The 16,388-nt window shown below is 42.1% G+C and overlaps 1 protein-coding gene across 1 annotated transcript in view; it reads right to left on the bottom strand.

Annotated features, from left to right (window-relative positions):
* The window catches only part of Ltbp1 (latent transforming growth factor beta binding protein 1), a 448,854-nt gene that overhangs the window by 246,956 nt on the left and 185,510 nt on the right, over nt 1-16,388 (bottom strand). The window contains 1 exon segment of the mRNA XM_008849049.3: nt 3,556-3,723. Coding sequence (XP_008847271.2) covers nt 3,556-3,723 — 168 coding nt within the window.

Below are 16,388 nucleotides of genomic sequence, written 5' to 3'. Positions count from 1 at the left end.
ATTTAAAAAAAATTTACTTATTTTTAGAAAATATTTATTTATTTATTTATTTATTTATTTATTTATTTATTTATTTATTTATTTATTTAGTACTGGGGCTATGTGCATGCTAAGCAAGTATTCTCTCACTGAGTTACACCCTCAACCCAACGGCTTCTCGTTTGGGCCTCATTAAGTGGAAATTCTGCTTCCTAATTCTCCCACTGAACACTCAAGGGCCTTCACTATCAGGGTTAATAGTCAAAGGAGACATACCTGCCTCCTGGTGTATCTGCCAGCCCAGCCCATAGTTAGCATAGCACGAAGACCAACCCAGAAGCAGCATGGATAAAGAAAGGACCCATGGACAAATCAGCTACAGAACAGCCCTCTCTCTGCACATCTATTAGTGACTGCCTGGGATGGATGAAGCAAGCTAGCCCTAGAGGATAAAGAGCTGGGGCATGGCTATACAAAGGGGATTCAAACCCTTGAGTACTGGACTCAGTTTATTCATATTCTCCCTCTCCCCTCCCCGCCCCCCAATCTAGCCCTCTCACATACCTCAACTCAGTGAGGCTCAGCCAGGTGTCCTTCTGACACATTACAGTCAGACTCCAAGGAGAGAAGTAGGCAGATGACACAAAGAGATGGGTTCTAGTCTCAGCTAAGTGACTCACTGTATATCTAAGCCCAGCTCACTCGACCCTCTGCTCCTGTTTCCTTATTGCAAAACTTGGGTAACAGTAAAATTTGTTCCACTCCCTTCAAAGAAATGTAAATCACTAAGCAAATGTTCCAAAATATGTTTGTGATTACCAAAATGGATCATTAATTAAAGGTTCCTTAACTTTGAAATTGTTGTGATTTTTCCTGTATCATTTTGACTCCTTGGAGCAGGGGTTCATAAATCAGAACCAAAGCCAAATTCTGCACAGCAACTGCCATGGAGGCACAGCACCTGCTGTTCTGCATCCCGTCTCTGGCTATAACCCCACACAGCAGCAGAGGGGAGAGACTGCCACAGAGGCTTCAGAGCCCATGAATTCTAAAATGTGTTCTGTCTGGCCTTCCTCAGAAAAGCATGCCAGGCCCACTCCCTTTAGTATACTTAAATATCGGAGGTCAGAGCCAGTTGCTAGCCAGCAACAATCATTTGAATTTTCTCTAAACTGTACAATTTCCCATATACATATCTTATTTGTCACAAATTCACAGGGAAAGAAAATAAATTAGAAAACTACTCTTTTAAAAATAATAAAATTACGTTAAGCTAGTAAAGTCCAAAAGAGACTGAAGCATATAAATGAATTTTTGAGTTTTTCTGTGTTTCTAAATGATCATAATCCAGAAGTTTTATAAAACCAACACTTTTCAATAAAGAAAAATTATAAAGTATGTCCCTCAAATGATCTAATGTTTGAGCTAAAAGAGGAGACTGAAATGCCTATGGCTAAAAATGAAATATTCCTCGTGATTTCCAATGTGAAAATCACATTGTAAATATGTTTTTTCATTTTCTTAATTTTAATTAAACTTTTACTTTAACAACAATGCCCACCCTTTCCTGGAGGCTTGAGGTCTGATTCTGAACTGCAATCGTGAGTCACCGTGCCGCACACTGTACTCGAAGTGAGCTATGTGTAATCTGCTCCTAAGCACCTGGGTGAAAGCCAGAAAGGAAAGCATACGGCATGTATGAACAAGCGCACTTCCTCTTTCTCAGTGCCTTCAGATATTTATTTTCCAAATGTATATATTACATACCAGACAAAATAACTGCCTGTTCAATGACTTTGTCATTGCTACTGTAAAGATTTATCATAAATGCAAAGAAGAGCAGACGACGCTGCGGATCAAACACTGCTGATGATGAAGAGGACGCAGGAAGAGAGGACTTGACCACAGAATGAGAAAAAGGCTTGAAAGCCCAGAAGCTCATGGTGGGAACTTCTTCTTCCCTCCTTGTATATAGTTAAATGATAATACTAATAATAACAATAACTACTAATTTAAAAAGGCACAAGAGGGTTCAGAATATACCCCAGTAACAGAGCACTCGCCTTGAAGGGAAAAAGGCCCTGGGTTCAATCCATAGTACAACAAAAAATAAGTACAATTTAGAGGTGAATTTTAGGGGGTCCTACATATAGCCCCACTTATTTTATGGAAAAGGAAAACTGAGTCCCCAGAATCTGAAATGGCACGTCTGTCAATTAGCTGCTTAGCAGCAGAACCTAGACTCTAGTCCAGGTTCCTGGTCATCAGTTCAACACATGTCACATTTGACTCAGCTCCTTGACCTACTAAGCACAATGTGCCACTGGGCATTTGACAGTTTAATTCTCCTTAAAATTAAAATTGCCCAAAATACCACTACCCTAGGCAGGAAAAGGACAACCCTTTCAGTTATATCTGTGGCACATGTTTTGTCTGTTTGTTTGTTTGTTTGTTTGTTTGTTTTCCCCCAGGAACAGAGGATCAATAGTGCTGCTTCAGCCCTGTAAAAATTGAGTTCCCACAGTGCAGTATAATAACCAAAGAACTCACAAGGACTTCAGGCTGCCTTCAGATCTCGCCTTGACAGAAATCAGTTTGAAATGGCATCCATCCCCTTTCCTGCACCCCCAGACACACACTCCCAAGACTAAACAGCAATATTCCATAAAAAGACTAGATTGAGCCAGTGTCATTATCTGTCTGACATTTGGGTTATTCTTGTGAGTAACTCAGAAAGTAACGTGGGTGTCTGGATTATTTGAGTACACATGGCAAGCCATAATTGGTCAAAAAATAATAAAAGACATTTTTTTTCAGCGACAAAAATACTGTATTGCATGACGGGATGGCACTGTGACAGCTTTCAGTAGACCGCAGTACTTTCTCCGTTTAAAGAAATGAAAAAAAGAAACAAAAATTTAAAAAGAAGCAAAAAGCCCTTTTCTTGCAGTCAGTAACTACTAGTTCATATTTAAAGTATTTGTGGGCTGTCAGCAATCCACTAGTCTATCTGCCCCAGATCCAACTTATATGTCCAGCTATAATTCCATCTCAAGATATGAGCAGAAACGTGTCAGAAGATGCAAGTCTGCATCCCTTCCTAAACCAAAGGATAGATTTGGGCATTTTTTAGAGGAAAAAAAAATTAGAAGCCTCATTATTTATGAAGTGAAAATTTTAAGTTTCATTACCCCTTTCTAAACAATAGGAGTCAAATCTAATGCAAATCCAATTCATCAATGGGATGATAAAATTTGAAGCCAAGCAGCACAAGGAATAGATTAGGGTCCCAACCAGAAACTTACTCTTCTGTTCTCTATACCTTCCCATCGCCACCCAGCCGGGAGATGCTAAGCCAAAAGGAGAAATATTCTAGTTGCCATTTCTCCAAGAAGTCAAAAATCAGGTTAAAAAATATTCAAAAAAGCAATTTAAAAGACCTCGTGAAAGAAGCACATTCATCCTCAGAGACTGAAACCCATTCAAGCGGAGAGCCGTGTGAATGAGGTGTCTAAATACCATAATCTCACAAAACTGTTCGAGGTTAGGACAGTCCGGGACCAGAGAGGAACTCACCCACTCGGAAGTTCGTGGCTGTCAGGGTGTCGGCTGCATGGCCGTTCTCACTAATGAGAGTGGTGGTGTTCCCCTTCTGGCAGCTGTTCTGACAGCTGCCCTTCGTGCAGGTCACTTTACAGATGCTGGGAGTAAAGACCACCTTGATGCGGCCAGTGTGGTTACTCACTAGGAGCAGAGGCAGAGAGAAAAAGAACAACAAACGCATCAGCTTAGTATCCATGAACTTGCCCTGGAAAAAGTTTCAATAAGCAAAAAACTAGGAAAAAGAAAAGGAAAGAGCAACAGGGGAAAGAGAGAGCCCACAGCCCGACAGGTTTGAGGAAGAGGAGCCGTGAGTGCTCGCTGCTCGCTATCCAGTGGTGTCTCTGAAACAGGAGTAGGAAGCTTAGCAAACAGAACTCTGGGATGCACTCCAAAACCACATTTGAAGTCGAGTCACTGGAGTGGGATTACTAACCACAATGCTGCACTTTATTCCCAGGCAGACAAAGAGCAGCATCGGGGGCACGACAGATTAAAGAGCCAACCCTGACAGGCAGATGTGTAATGCAAAGAGGTTGGCCCCGTACCTACTGGTGAATAAACTCCTGTGTCCTCGACTTGCATACTTTCCCTGATTCTTACTTATTAAGTCACTATTTGCAGCCGGACCCCTGGAAATGTTTTAGGCATGCGGCATGTCTGAAAACATCTGTCTCAAATCTCCTGGCACTCACGACTAAAATGATCAAATCCTATGACGCAGCTGTGGGAGCCTACTTCTTTCTCACAACTCTGGGGCATCATTGGTCCATATGAATTTCTGCAGTGTATATTTTGTTTTCCTGTATATACAGCCCATCTAAGAGAAAGTTAGGTCCTATCACAAAGAAAAAAGATTTCCTCTATTAAAATGCCACCTGAGTTCTCAATGCTGTACACAGGCCACCTGAAGTAGGGGTGCTGTCATTCACAAGGTCCTCTCTTAAAAGCTCAGTGCTATAACCTGACAGCCAGCTGAGATAGCATAGTATCATAAATTGGGCACTGAGCTATATACATTGTGCCTTGGAATTCTGAATCAACTTTCATGTGGCTTTGGACATGTCATTACACCTTTTCTCTAAAGCATGACAAAATTGGCACTGATAATTTCTAGCTAGTTGTAACTTTCAAAGTCTCCATGTTGGGCTAGCCAAACTTGGCCCACTGCTTGTTTTTGCAAATAAAGTTTTATTAGAACACAGTCACACTGATTTCTCTAATTATTGTCTATGGTTGCTTTTCTGCTATGACAACACAGCATGGTTATACAGAGACTATATGACCTCGCCACACCTGCCTTTCACAGCCAAGTGCCAATCTATATTCTGATAGACTAAAAGATAGCCCTGTTTTGATTCCTACATGTATGATATATCCCATCCAGGTCCTTCCCCTTTCCCAGTGCTCAGGCACAAAGTAAAGATGTTGGCAGTAGCTGATGACGGATGGGTGGTCCGTGACACTTTAAGTCTTCTGAGAAGCACTACACTTTCTGCTGCCACTGCCTTCACTCAACAGCCAAAAGGGGACCAGGTCCAAGTCAGCCTGCCCACTGCCGTCCCTGCCCCCTCTCTGTACTGCTTTGGCCTGACCCGAATTATAGTTTCAGAAAATCAGCCAGGACGGCTCTAGAGACTCACAATAAATTTAATTGTGGCTAAAATCTGAGCTTGGAAACAGAACTTTAACCAGAGAAGCCATGAGAATTTCTAGGGCCTCGGATGCTTTCCTACACAGCCATTTCTTTCTTACTGGTCACATTTGGAGTGCAAAATAGTCCTCGAGGCTTCGTTTGAACATCTCATAACAGGGAGCACATTACCAGATAAGCCCGTCTTAGGCATAGGCAGCTCCTGGCCAGGGTGATTTTTATTCTAAAATGTCTTCTCATGCTAGGTTATACCCATTCATCCTAATATAGTTCCCAGAAGTCTCACAATAGAATGCCTCTTCCATGTGACAGCCCTTCAAACGCTCAAACACAACTGCTACATCATTGAAAAAGCCAATGTTACAAGGATCTGAAGGCATCAGCTGAGCTGGCCAGCTTAAAACAATTTCTCTAAAGAAAAAAGACCCTCAGTTCTTTTCAAATGGTTTTCCAAGAAGTTTGTTTTTTGTTTTTTGTTTTTTTGTTTTTTCTGTCTCTGGGTGTTCTAATACTAGAGATTAAGACAGCTTGTTTGAGCCAATTGTGGGGGTACATGCTCATAATCTCAGAACTCAGGAAGCTGAGGAAGGGGCATTGCTGCAAGTTCAAGGTCAGCCTGTTGCTGCATAGTGGGTACTAGGACAGCAAGGCTACAAAGCAAGACTCCTATCTCCAAAAAAAGTAACAGGTGGTGTGAAATGAGGAGATAATGGCATTGTGGTGAGCGGCCAGGCCTTCCAGCATCTTGCAAAAATAACAATCTACAAGAAGCTACTAGCAAGGCTGGAGAAATGGCTCAAAGGTTAAGAGAGCATTTGCTGTTCTTCCAGAGGACCCGGGTTCTGTTCTACCTGCAGGGTAGCTAACCACCATCGGGAATTCCAGTTCCAGGGGATTCAATGCCCTCTTCTGGCCTCTGCAGGCATTGCACAACACAGGTGCACTTACATACATGTAGGCAAAACACGCATACACATAAAATAAAAATAATAAAATATTTTTTAAAAAGACACTACCATCAAGACTCAAGTCAGAGGATCAGAGGATATCAAACTGTTTCTGTAGAGGGCTAAGTAGCAACTATTTTAGGAATGGAGGCCAAAGGACACCACTGTAACTATTTTGACTCTGCTCTGGTAAGTCAAAGGCACCTGTCAAAAGTAGTACCCAAGACTGGAGAGATGGCTCAGCAGTTAAAAACACTTGTTGCTCTATCATGAGGATGAAAGCTCAGATCCCAACACCTATGTAGGGTGTCTCATGGTACCTATAACTCCAGCTCCAAGGGATATGATGCCCTTCTGTGATCTACAACCACCCACACACATGTGTGCAGACACTCAGAGACTCACAGAGGTATACATGGGCATGGAACTGTGTTCCAACAAAATTTTAGTTAAAGAGAAACAGTTTATCGCTAAGGGCTGTAAATACTTAAATGCCATTTAAAATTATCTGGGCATCTACCTCAGAAATTCAAAATCATACAATGGAATACTGATTCCACAACTGGACAAAAATTCTTCCAGGTTTTTGGTTTTGTTTTGGTTTCTTTTTTACAGTAGCACAAACAAATCAGCTTAGGCTCAGTGCTGTCAGACCATGCTTACAAATATCTTGAGGACACTTTGTGTGTGTGTGTGTGTGTGTGTGTGTGTGTGTGTGTTATACACACACCCAGAGAGAGAGAGAGAGAGAGAGAGAGAGAGAGAGAGGAGAGAGAGAGAACATCTCACTTCAGAAGACTATAAACTTCCATTTCTTCTGGCTCTTGGCATAATAATACGATCAGAAGCTATGTGCCAACTATTTTGTCTTCTCTGGCATTAACTCACAGCACCAACAACTGCCATACAGATGCCCATCACCTAAATTATGCTCAGTTAGGTCAACTGAGACATCAAACAAAAGCAATCTCTTCATCATGACTCTCAACTCCCATCCCACCTCCCAGATACAGTAGCTGTACATAGGCACTTGAGATTCTCCCCGTCTGTTGTTTGAAAAATTTATATTTCCTTGCCAAAAAAATTCATTTTTTTGGCCTAGAATCATCTGGATTTCCAAAAGGCAGAAGACAGCTTCATATGACTTAATCCTGACTTTTACAATGCTCACATTGTCTTGGAAGCAGAAAATATGTTGTATTTCATACTTTCCCTTGTGTTTTACAAGCATTCTGCTAGAAATGAATTCTAAAATAGACACCTGTGTTCCTGGTGGGTCCTTTCGTCTCTTCACAAAGCATTTAATTCTTCATGATGATTAGTTTGAGGTTTCCACTTTCCACATCAAATATTCCAAAATCCATAGTAAAAAAATATATATATATGTTGACACTCAACCTTCATTCAGATTTCTAAAGGGATCTCTGTAAATATTGAGTGCATTAGAAAATACACATTCTTCTATTCCCAGTTCTCTAAAATCATTTCCACCTACCTAAGGTATCAATTTCAAGGTTTTTGTTGTTGTTCTTTTTGAGACAGGGTCTCCCTGTAGCCCCAGCTGGCCTAGAACTCTCTGTGTAGACCAGGCTGGCCTTGAACTCACCTGCCTCTGCCTCCCAATCAATTTCAAGTTCTAAAGTACAAAAATGTATGATCCACTGCACAGAGCTTCAAATCCCTGAGCTGTGACAAGTGGAAGACTATGCTAGTCATTACCCAAAAGTCTAGTAGGATGTGATTAACCATGGGTGTGAGCTGTCCTCCAGAATATAAGACACATCTTCCTTGAATAAGCTAACACTCAAGGACCTCTGTGTCTTGTACGTGTGCCTTGGAGCTGTCCATGGCACAAGGAAGACCACTGAGCCCCTCGGACATCTAGGACTCACAGGATGGCGGTGGTCATTCCAGCCTAAGGCCCTGCTTCATTGGTGGGGAAATAAGCCCAGGACTGACAGAGGTCAAAGTCCCAGGCTAAGCACCTCCTGCCTGATTAGGAATGACAAATCTGACAAGCAAAAGTTAGGACAGTCAGGAATTAACAGGTAGACTGCTGGCCAGCTTTCATACTTAGTCTCTGAGGGGGAAACATGTCATTTTTAAAGATTCTTGTAGGTAAATCAGCCCCGGAAATCTTAAGCAAGCACCTTAAAACCTTGAGTTTTAGAGGCCTTGGCTAAAAATCAAGATTGGCTGGAGCTGTGTAGCACCTCTATGGGGCCTCCGAGTCCATCAGTCAAAGACACTCAAGAGTCAACATCCTGTCCACAGCTTCTGCCAGACCCTGGGTGAATTTATACCTCCAAGAAGAGGCACTGGCACACAGCTCAAACAAACCACAGGCATTCAGAGAGAACGGCAAGTGCGAGGAAAGTGAAGCTGAGACCCTCCCAAGACTTCGCGTTTTCTTACGCTTTCATTTCTGTCACACAATCGCTAACAAAAGAGAAGATGCAAAAACATGAAAATTGTTTCTGACAAATGATTCCAGCCTAGAAAGGAGTGCAGTTGCCATCTTTCAGTCATTAGACCAAAATGTGACCAAAGGCAAAGGCAGCCAGAGAAATAAATATAACAAGTTCAAGCCTCACTTCAGATGTCATGAATGGTCTCCTTAGCATTCACCCAGAATGCTGTGACAGCAAGTTAGCACTCCTCCAACTTAAACATCAGGGACCAACGAACACAGGCAATGTCCATCTGGGAAGAGGCAGCCTCCGTGATGAAAAGTCCTCATCCTGCCATTAGCTGAGGCCCATGCAAAGAGACCTACAGGCTGAATCAACACAGGTCACATGTCTTCTCTTCTGGGTGAACTGAGCCAACAGCTCATGCTCCATCACTTGCCCCAAGGCCAAGAATCCTTTGAAGGACAAATCATAAAAATACTAAATGATACTTAGCCTAGCAGGGCTTTATTGTTCAGCGCTCCAGACTTAAGTGCTTCTAGACTATTAAAACAATGGCCATACAGTGCTTTGTGTTCCTCAAGCAAGGAGGAAGGGAAATAACAATTAATATCTAGTCTGTACTGCACTGGGCTGTCCCAGGTCTGGAAACCCCTTCAAGAGGGCATCCCAGATGAAATCTGAAGCTACCTCCACGTAGGCAGGTGCTTCTGTTTGCTCCACAGGTGATAAAAATCTAAGCGAAGACAGATGAGCTTTCTCCCTCCCAATTTTCCCTTGGCTGTCACTAAAGGGAACATGTTAGTGATATACTTCTCTTACACACACACACACACACACACACACACTTTCCTTGAATTTTTGCACACTTGTAGAAATAGTCTCATTTGGAAGGGAAAGAGAGAAATATCATTTAACAACAAAGTGAATTCCTGGATATAATCTAAGGAAATTGTTCATCAAAAAAGCAGAAATCTCCAAGAAATTCCAATGGACTTTCATATGAACATTTGAAAATTGCCCTGTTCTGACTTTTTTCTAGTTCCCTGTCTAGAACTTGTAATGCTAATTACTTTTGCCTTTACTTCTCCCTCACATCTCCTAGTCATGATTCAAAGACTTTCTTTTCCCCCTAGAGATTAAGAGTTATACAATTTGGGAGTCTTTTAGATAGACCCACCGAAAGGGTACTCCAGTTGCCTCATCCTGCATCCCTGTTCAGCATGGAAGAAGCCAGAGTGGTCTGAGTCCCTATTCCCTATCCACAAGTTGGGTAACCTCTTCAGAGGATGGTGTGATAAGAATAGGAGGTAGGAATTGGCTAGGCAGTTAGGGTAAAAAGACCCCAAAGAAATGTAGCCAGTTTCTTGGCTAAAAGTCAAAATGTCCTTGGGCCTGTTAGCAACATACTCTTTTCCAAAGGCCAAAAATGTCAAAAGTATTTGGGAGCTTGTATCTAATCCTTAAAAGATTTTAGGGTTACCTCTTCAGAGGAGGGAATGTTGGGGGGAGGGAGTAGACATGGATTTGATCAAAACGTGAGGACCTGAGCTCGATCCCCAGCACCCATATAAACAAAAAAGCTGGGTGTGACATGCTCTTGTAATCTTATAATCCTACAGCTATAGCAGTGGTGGCAAGAGAATCTGTGGGGCTCACTGGTCAGCCAGCCTAGATAAGTCAGCCAGATCTAGGCTCCAGTGAGCAATCCTGTCTCAAAAAAAAAAACAAGGTAGATGGCTTCTGAAGTTGACCTACAGTCTCCACATACACACAGATGTGCCTGCACACAGACACAGACACAGATACACAAACACACACAGATACAGAGAGACAGAGAGAGGCAGAGAGAGGGAGAGGGAGGGGAGAGAGAGAGAGAGAGAGAGAGAGAGAGAGAGAGAGAGAGAGAGCAGGAATCAAATGCATAGGATGCTTTGGAGTGGAAATATCCTCCTTCAAACACTTCGAGATGTGCAGAAGCTCCTTAATCCCACACTCTTCATGGACAACCTCACTGTCTCACTGAGAAAACAGAAGCTAAAGGACACACACTCATCAAGTGGCCTGTGCCTATAGGTGCCTTACCTTCCTCCAAATGAAGAACATTAGCCCACCAGAGGTCAGCCCTCCACCAGGTACCAAGCCTTTTCCACTCTGGCCTTCTCTGGGACTTCCATTCCATTCATCCCCTTTAGCATGCAGACATGCTATGATTTCCATTAAAGAACTCTGTTCTGTTCTGTTGTATTCCATTTCAGACAATGCTCTACTCCGCAGGCCTTCTAGCAAAGCTATTCCAAAGATCTCTCTCTACTGCCTGTCTCCCTTGCCTCTCCTCTTACTCTCTGGTGCTTGCTGAAACCAGATTTTTTGCTGCCAACACTACCTGAGAGCTGCCTTTAGGAAGGTCACCAGTGGCTTCCACAATGCCAAATCCAACAGCAACTCCTCTCCTCCTCCAACTTCCAGCATGCATTGACATACTCTGTGATACTCTGCCTTGCAGTACATGTTCTCCATTTGGCTTCTAGGTTACCCTAAGGTCTTATGTTTGGCTTGTTTCTTGCCTCTCTTATGCCTACTCCTCAGGATTCACCTCATGGGTCAGTCCCAGGGCTCGTTCTTTGTAGCCTTCTCTTCCCTATACTAATTAATCTCCTACGTGACTGCACCCTGCCCTGTCTCATGGACTTAAACATTATCTATAGATTTCTGTGGAGTAATTTATAATGGTAGCCTATATCATCTTGATCCTATATACATGTGTGTATTTGTAGGTATATGGTAGATATTATAAACATATGTGTGCATCTGTGTATGTACGTATATATAGAAACACACAGAACAATCCAACCACCTACTTTGCTAGGTACATGTCTAATAGTCAATCAAAAGATTCAGAATAAGCTTTGATCCATCACTAAACACACATCCAAATGTGTTCCTCTTTAAGCCTTCCCAGTTCTATATTGTTCTTTTGTTTCCTACCATCTGATAGTAAAACAACAAATCCTTTGAGCTTTTCTTCAGAAGGTGACAACATCTCATCTCATCCCTGGCACACATCCTGGAGCGATGCCCCATCACTCTTTGACTATTTCAGCAGATCCTATCTGGCCTTCCTCTTTCACCATCAGCTCCCAGCATTCGGTGCATCCTTTCTCAGGAATGTCAATCAGAATCAGATCATGGCCCTTCTCTCTTCCATACCTTCCCACTTCAACCAAGATACAAGCCAAAGGCCTTATCATGACCCATGGAGGCCCCATCAACTAGTCTCAGTGACCTCCAAGACCACAGCTACTACAATTCTCTCCAGTGCTCTCCACTCTGGCCTTCTAGCTATCCCTCAGACATCTGTATGCTCCTAGCTCATGTCTCTGCATTTGTTTCCTCTGCTGGAATGTCCTTCCACAGATAATACAGCTGCTTCTCTCACCTCCTCCAAGACTTCTCCCAACCATCACATTATCAGGGAGGCCCTTCAAAACAGCCAAGATAAAATCATAACACCTCCCTACAACACTTAACCTAGACTGCCTTACATATATATATATACCTTAAGAATATAAAATCAGGGTTGGGAAGATGCTCTGAGGTTAAGAGTACTGGCTGTTCTTGCAAAGTACCCAGGTTTGGTTCCCAGCACTCATGTAGTGGCTAACAACCATTGGCAACTCCAGTTCCAGGAAACCTGAGGCCCACTTCTGGCTTCTGCAGGCACTGCATGCAGGGGTGCACTTACATCCATGCATGCAAAATGCAAATACATATAAAATAAAAATAATAAAACATTTTTTTAAAAAAGAACATAAAAATCCTTTAAAATAGGAATCTCACACTGAGTACTTAGATAATAATGAAATAAATGGAATTTTCTGACAGGGACTAAATAAATACTAACATTCACCTGTGGGGAAGTACTATTAAAAGGACACTCTTGGAAAACCTTGAGCCTCTAAATGTATTTGCTACACATTACACTTGTCTACAGAAGTGTTTTAATTACTAACAACTCAGATCAAGAAAAAGCAAGAGTCATTATGGCTTAGAAACACTGTGGTTATTACAAAACATTTTTCCCAGGCTAGAGAGCTGGCTCATTGGGTAAGAACACTGGCTGCTCTTTCAGAGGACCTGGGTTCAGTTCCCAGCATCCACATGACAGCTAACAACCATCTGTAACTCCAATTTGAGGGGATCCGATGCCCTCTTCTGGCTTCCACAGGCACTACACGCATGGGTACACTTAACATGCATGCAAGCAAACACGCAAACATAGAAAATATTTTTTTTAATTTTATTTATTATTTGTCAGAAGAGGCTGTCCCATCCCCTGGAACTGGAGTTACAGACAGTTGTTAGCTGCCATGTGGGTGCTAGGATTCAAACCCAGGTCTTCTGCAAGAACAACCAGTGTTCTTGACCGCTGAGCCATCTCTCCAGCCCCAGAAAATAAATTTTTAAAAGTTAAAAAATCTTTTTTCCCTAAATAATTAAAACATTACCCAAATGGTCAATGATTATTTTTTAGGTAAAACAATTTTTAGATTAAATAAATCAAGGAGAATAATGAAATAAGTAACAGGAAATAGCAACTTCTCAGCACTTTTTCACAACCAAAACAATTATTTGCTACCAAAATTTCACAATGTATTATAATAACAACAACAACAAACTACTGACATAAGATGGAAATTTTCTTAAAATTAAGGATAAAATCTGGGATGTTTAAGGTGTTTAATTTTCAATATATTTCTGATTTACTAAGGATTTGTTAACTCTTGTAACACATCATTGTCTGGATGTGACAGCTCTAAGGGAAATAGTCACTAAGTGATAAAATTCATGCCAAAAGACAGATACTTTGGTTCTAAGCTTCAGAAGATGGGCCATAGAACTAAACAGAAGTCCAGTGATCCAGATGTGAGACTCCATCCCACATTTCCAAATACTTCAGGTTTCAGGTCTACTTTCTCACCTCATACATTCAATCTTTGAGTCAAGAATTAAGGACTGAAAGTTGGGGAAATGGCTCACTGGGTAAAGTCCTTGCTGCAAAAAAGTGAAGACTCGTGTCCAGATTACCAGAGTTCAGATGAAAGCCAGGAGGGCATGGCAGCCTACCTACAATCCCTCACTTAGGAAGCAGAGGCAAGGAATCCCCAGGGCAAACTGGCTAGTGGGACTAGCCACAATAGCGGAGCTCCAGATTTAGGCAGAGGCCCCACCTCAAAAAATAAAGTGGAGTGTAATCAAGGAAGATACCCAAACACCAACTTCAGGCCTCCACATGCGTGTATACACATTTGCTTGTATGCCTGCACACACACATGCCCTCACACACAGACACACAAAGAATGAAGGGCTGCAGTTTTTCCTAGATGCCTGCATTTTCTCCCCATCAATCTACCTCACCGACCACACCCTACTGCTGTGATAAGCCTTTAAAAGATCATCTTGACACCTGGGCATTGTTTTGCTCTGCCCTTCCCCCCCTTGGAGTTTTCCCTCTTTAAATACTAATTTTTTGCCTATAAATATAAGAAAAATTCTAATTTTTATCCTGGAATAAAATACAGTATTTCTGAAGGTATAATATATTCTATAATCAAAAAAGTTTCACCCAACAAATAGTTTACTCACTCAGCAGGATCTGATCTAGTGTTTCAGGAAAATACAGTTGGTCATAAGAGAAAACTAGCAGACACACTAACAGGTTTTCAGTGTTTCCATTCTCTGACCTTTTACGTAAAATACCTTTTTTAACCTCATAGACCCTGAAAGTATCCAATGACCTAAACACACTTCTTCAGTTTGAGGACAAGAAACAGGCAGCAAATCTCAAGAAAGGTTCTAGACTAGTGCTCAGGGACAGCCATGGTAGCACCTGCTAATTCTCAACTACCCACTACTAACTAGAGATAGAGACAGGGTACATCCTGGTGTCCCTGCAACTACATCAGGGGATTCTGTGGTGTTCCCTCCAATACTACCTTCAGAACTCATGTGTCTAGAATACATCTGGAAGGCCTCCCCTCTCCCTAATTCTGAATGTCCACTAAGACCTACCAGTGTGTCCCACCCCGAATGAGCAGTGGGATATGGATTGCTGTGATTCAAGAGTTGAAGAAACACATCTTCCACAGAAGACAGTCTTGATTCAATTCAAAAAAATAAAAGAAGCAATTGTCAGAGGAACTCATCATACCCATCCATTTGCTCAATCTGGATGGAAGAAGAAATTCACAGCCATGACAGCCATGATTTAGAACAATCATGAAGGGTTACATGGGTTTACTCGGGGAATTTGGGGGAACTGGGAATTGTAAGATGCATTGCGGCTCAAGATTTTACTCTTCTTAACAGTTTGTCTCCCAAGGGGAAAAAAACCACTGATGGCAATTTCTCTTCATATGTGAAAAATCTCTACCTCCTTCAAAGATCCAGTCCCCGCAGTGTACACCTTGGGTGTCACATGACTGCCATTGGTGCAGAGGAGGTGGAAGGGCAGCTGACAAGATGACATCAATGTTGTCAAACAGCACAAGGAAAAAGGTAGAAGAGTCAGCATCCACCTGCCTTGTGTCTCTGAACCCACACAATCTGGCCAGTCTGCAGTCACTCCCTACAGAAACAGTGTGTCAGATACGTTTCATGTGACTCAGACTTTCTGTCCTTTAATTTTGGAATGGAATGAAGTCTCATTTATCCTCACATTTGTTGTTTTTCAAGAAGCAAGTAAATGGAGACATTTGCTATTGGTCTATCACTCACCATTTCCATAAATACCATCTGCTTGCTTATATGTGGAGGAGAAAGTCTGACTAAACAGACACATAGCTACTGGCTATGTGTTCACCAAGTACCAAATCCCTTATTCACTAGAGTAAGAGGAGGCCATTTCCCTCGAGGCTCATCCCTATCATTCTCTCTGAGAATTAGGATTCCATAGGATCTATGTAGTTCTCATCATAAATACTTCTGACAAAATCAAATTTCTTCAAGAACGTTGAGACCTTCCTTATCTAGACACAATATACCCTCATCTTCAGGGTACATCCACAAGGACAACCAGGGAGTTAGCCAAGCCACATGTCCCCACAGCCCTCACTCACACACCCCCTTCCTCTGTATGTAGCTCCCGCCCACTAGAAAGTCCTTCCTCAGTTTCTCCACCTGCCATCTTTTGATGTTCTTTTCCTCTCCAATTTTCACTACTCTAAGTCCAGATGAACGGCAGAGGCCCCATCCTCTTGACTCTGTCCTCCTGTCTCTGTAGGATTCTCTACTTTGCGACCTTCCTTTGGCCTCACTCACAGTAAAGGAAATAGTTCATACTCTTATTCCTCTTTCTGTCTATAACAAATGTCCCACCTGGTGACTGTTCATCTTTGGACATAAGAAGCAGTACACAGGGAATAGGAGAGGAATATTTTATGAGACCAGGGGGATTGGAAAGGACAGTGTTCACAGCGATAGAAACAGAGGCTTAGGAGCACACAGGAAGACAGACAGTGGGAGGCAGAGGAGTGACTCTCACAGTGACTAATGAGTAGAGGGTAGGAAACCCTGAAGGAATCAAATAAATTCACACTTCTGTTACCTTCATGAGACACCAGAGACAGATCCAAGGAAAGATATGACTCAGTATACTTTCCAAAATTTAAACTATGCACAAACTATGCATAAAAGGAAAGGATTTTCAAAAGGCAGAGCAGAAGTACTGAAGACATGACTCAGTCGGTACAGTGCTTGATTTGCAACGATAAGGGTCTGAGTTCAATCTCCAGTACC

This window comes from Nannospalax galili, unplaced genomic scaffold, assembly GCF_000622305.1.
Source record: "Nannospalax galili isolate Female #2095 unplaced genomic scaffold, S.galili_v1.0 scaffold344, whole genome shotgun sequence".
NCBI lineage: Eukaryota > Metazoa > Chordata > Mammalia > Rodentia > Spalacidae > Nannospalax > Nannospalax galili.
This window is presented reverse-complemented; position numbering and strand designations above follow the sequence as displayed.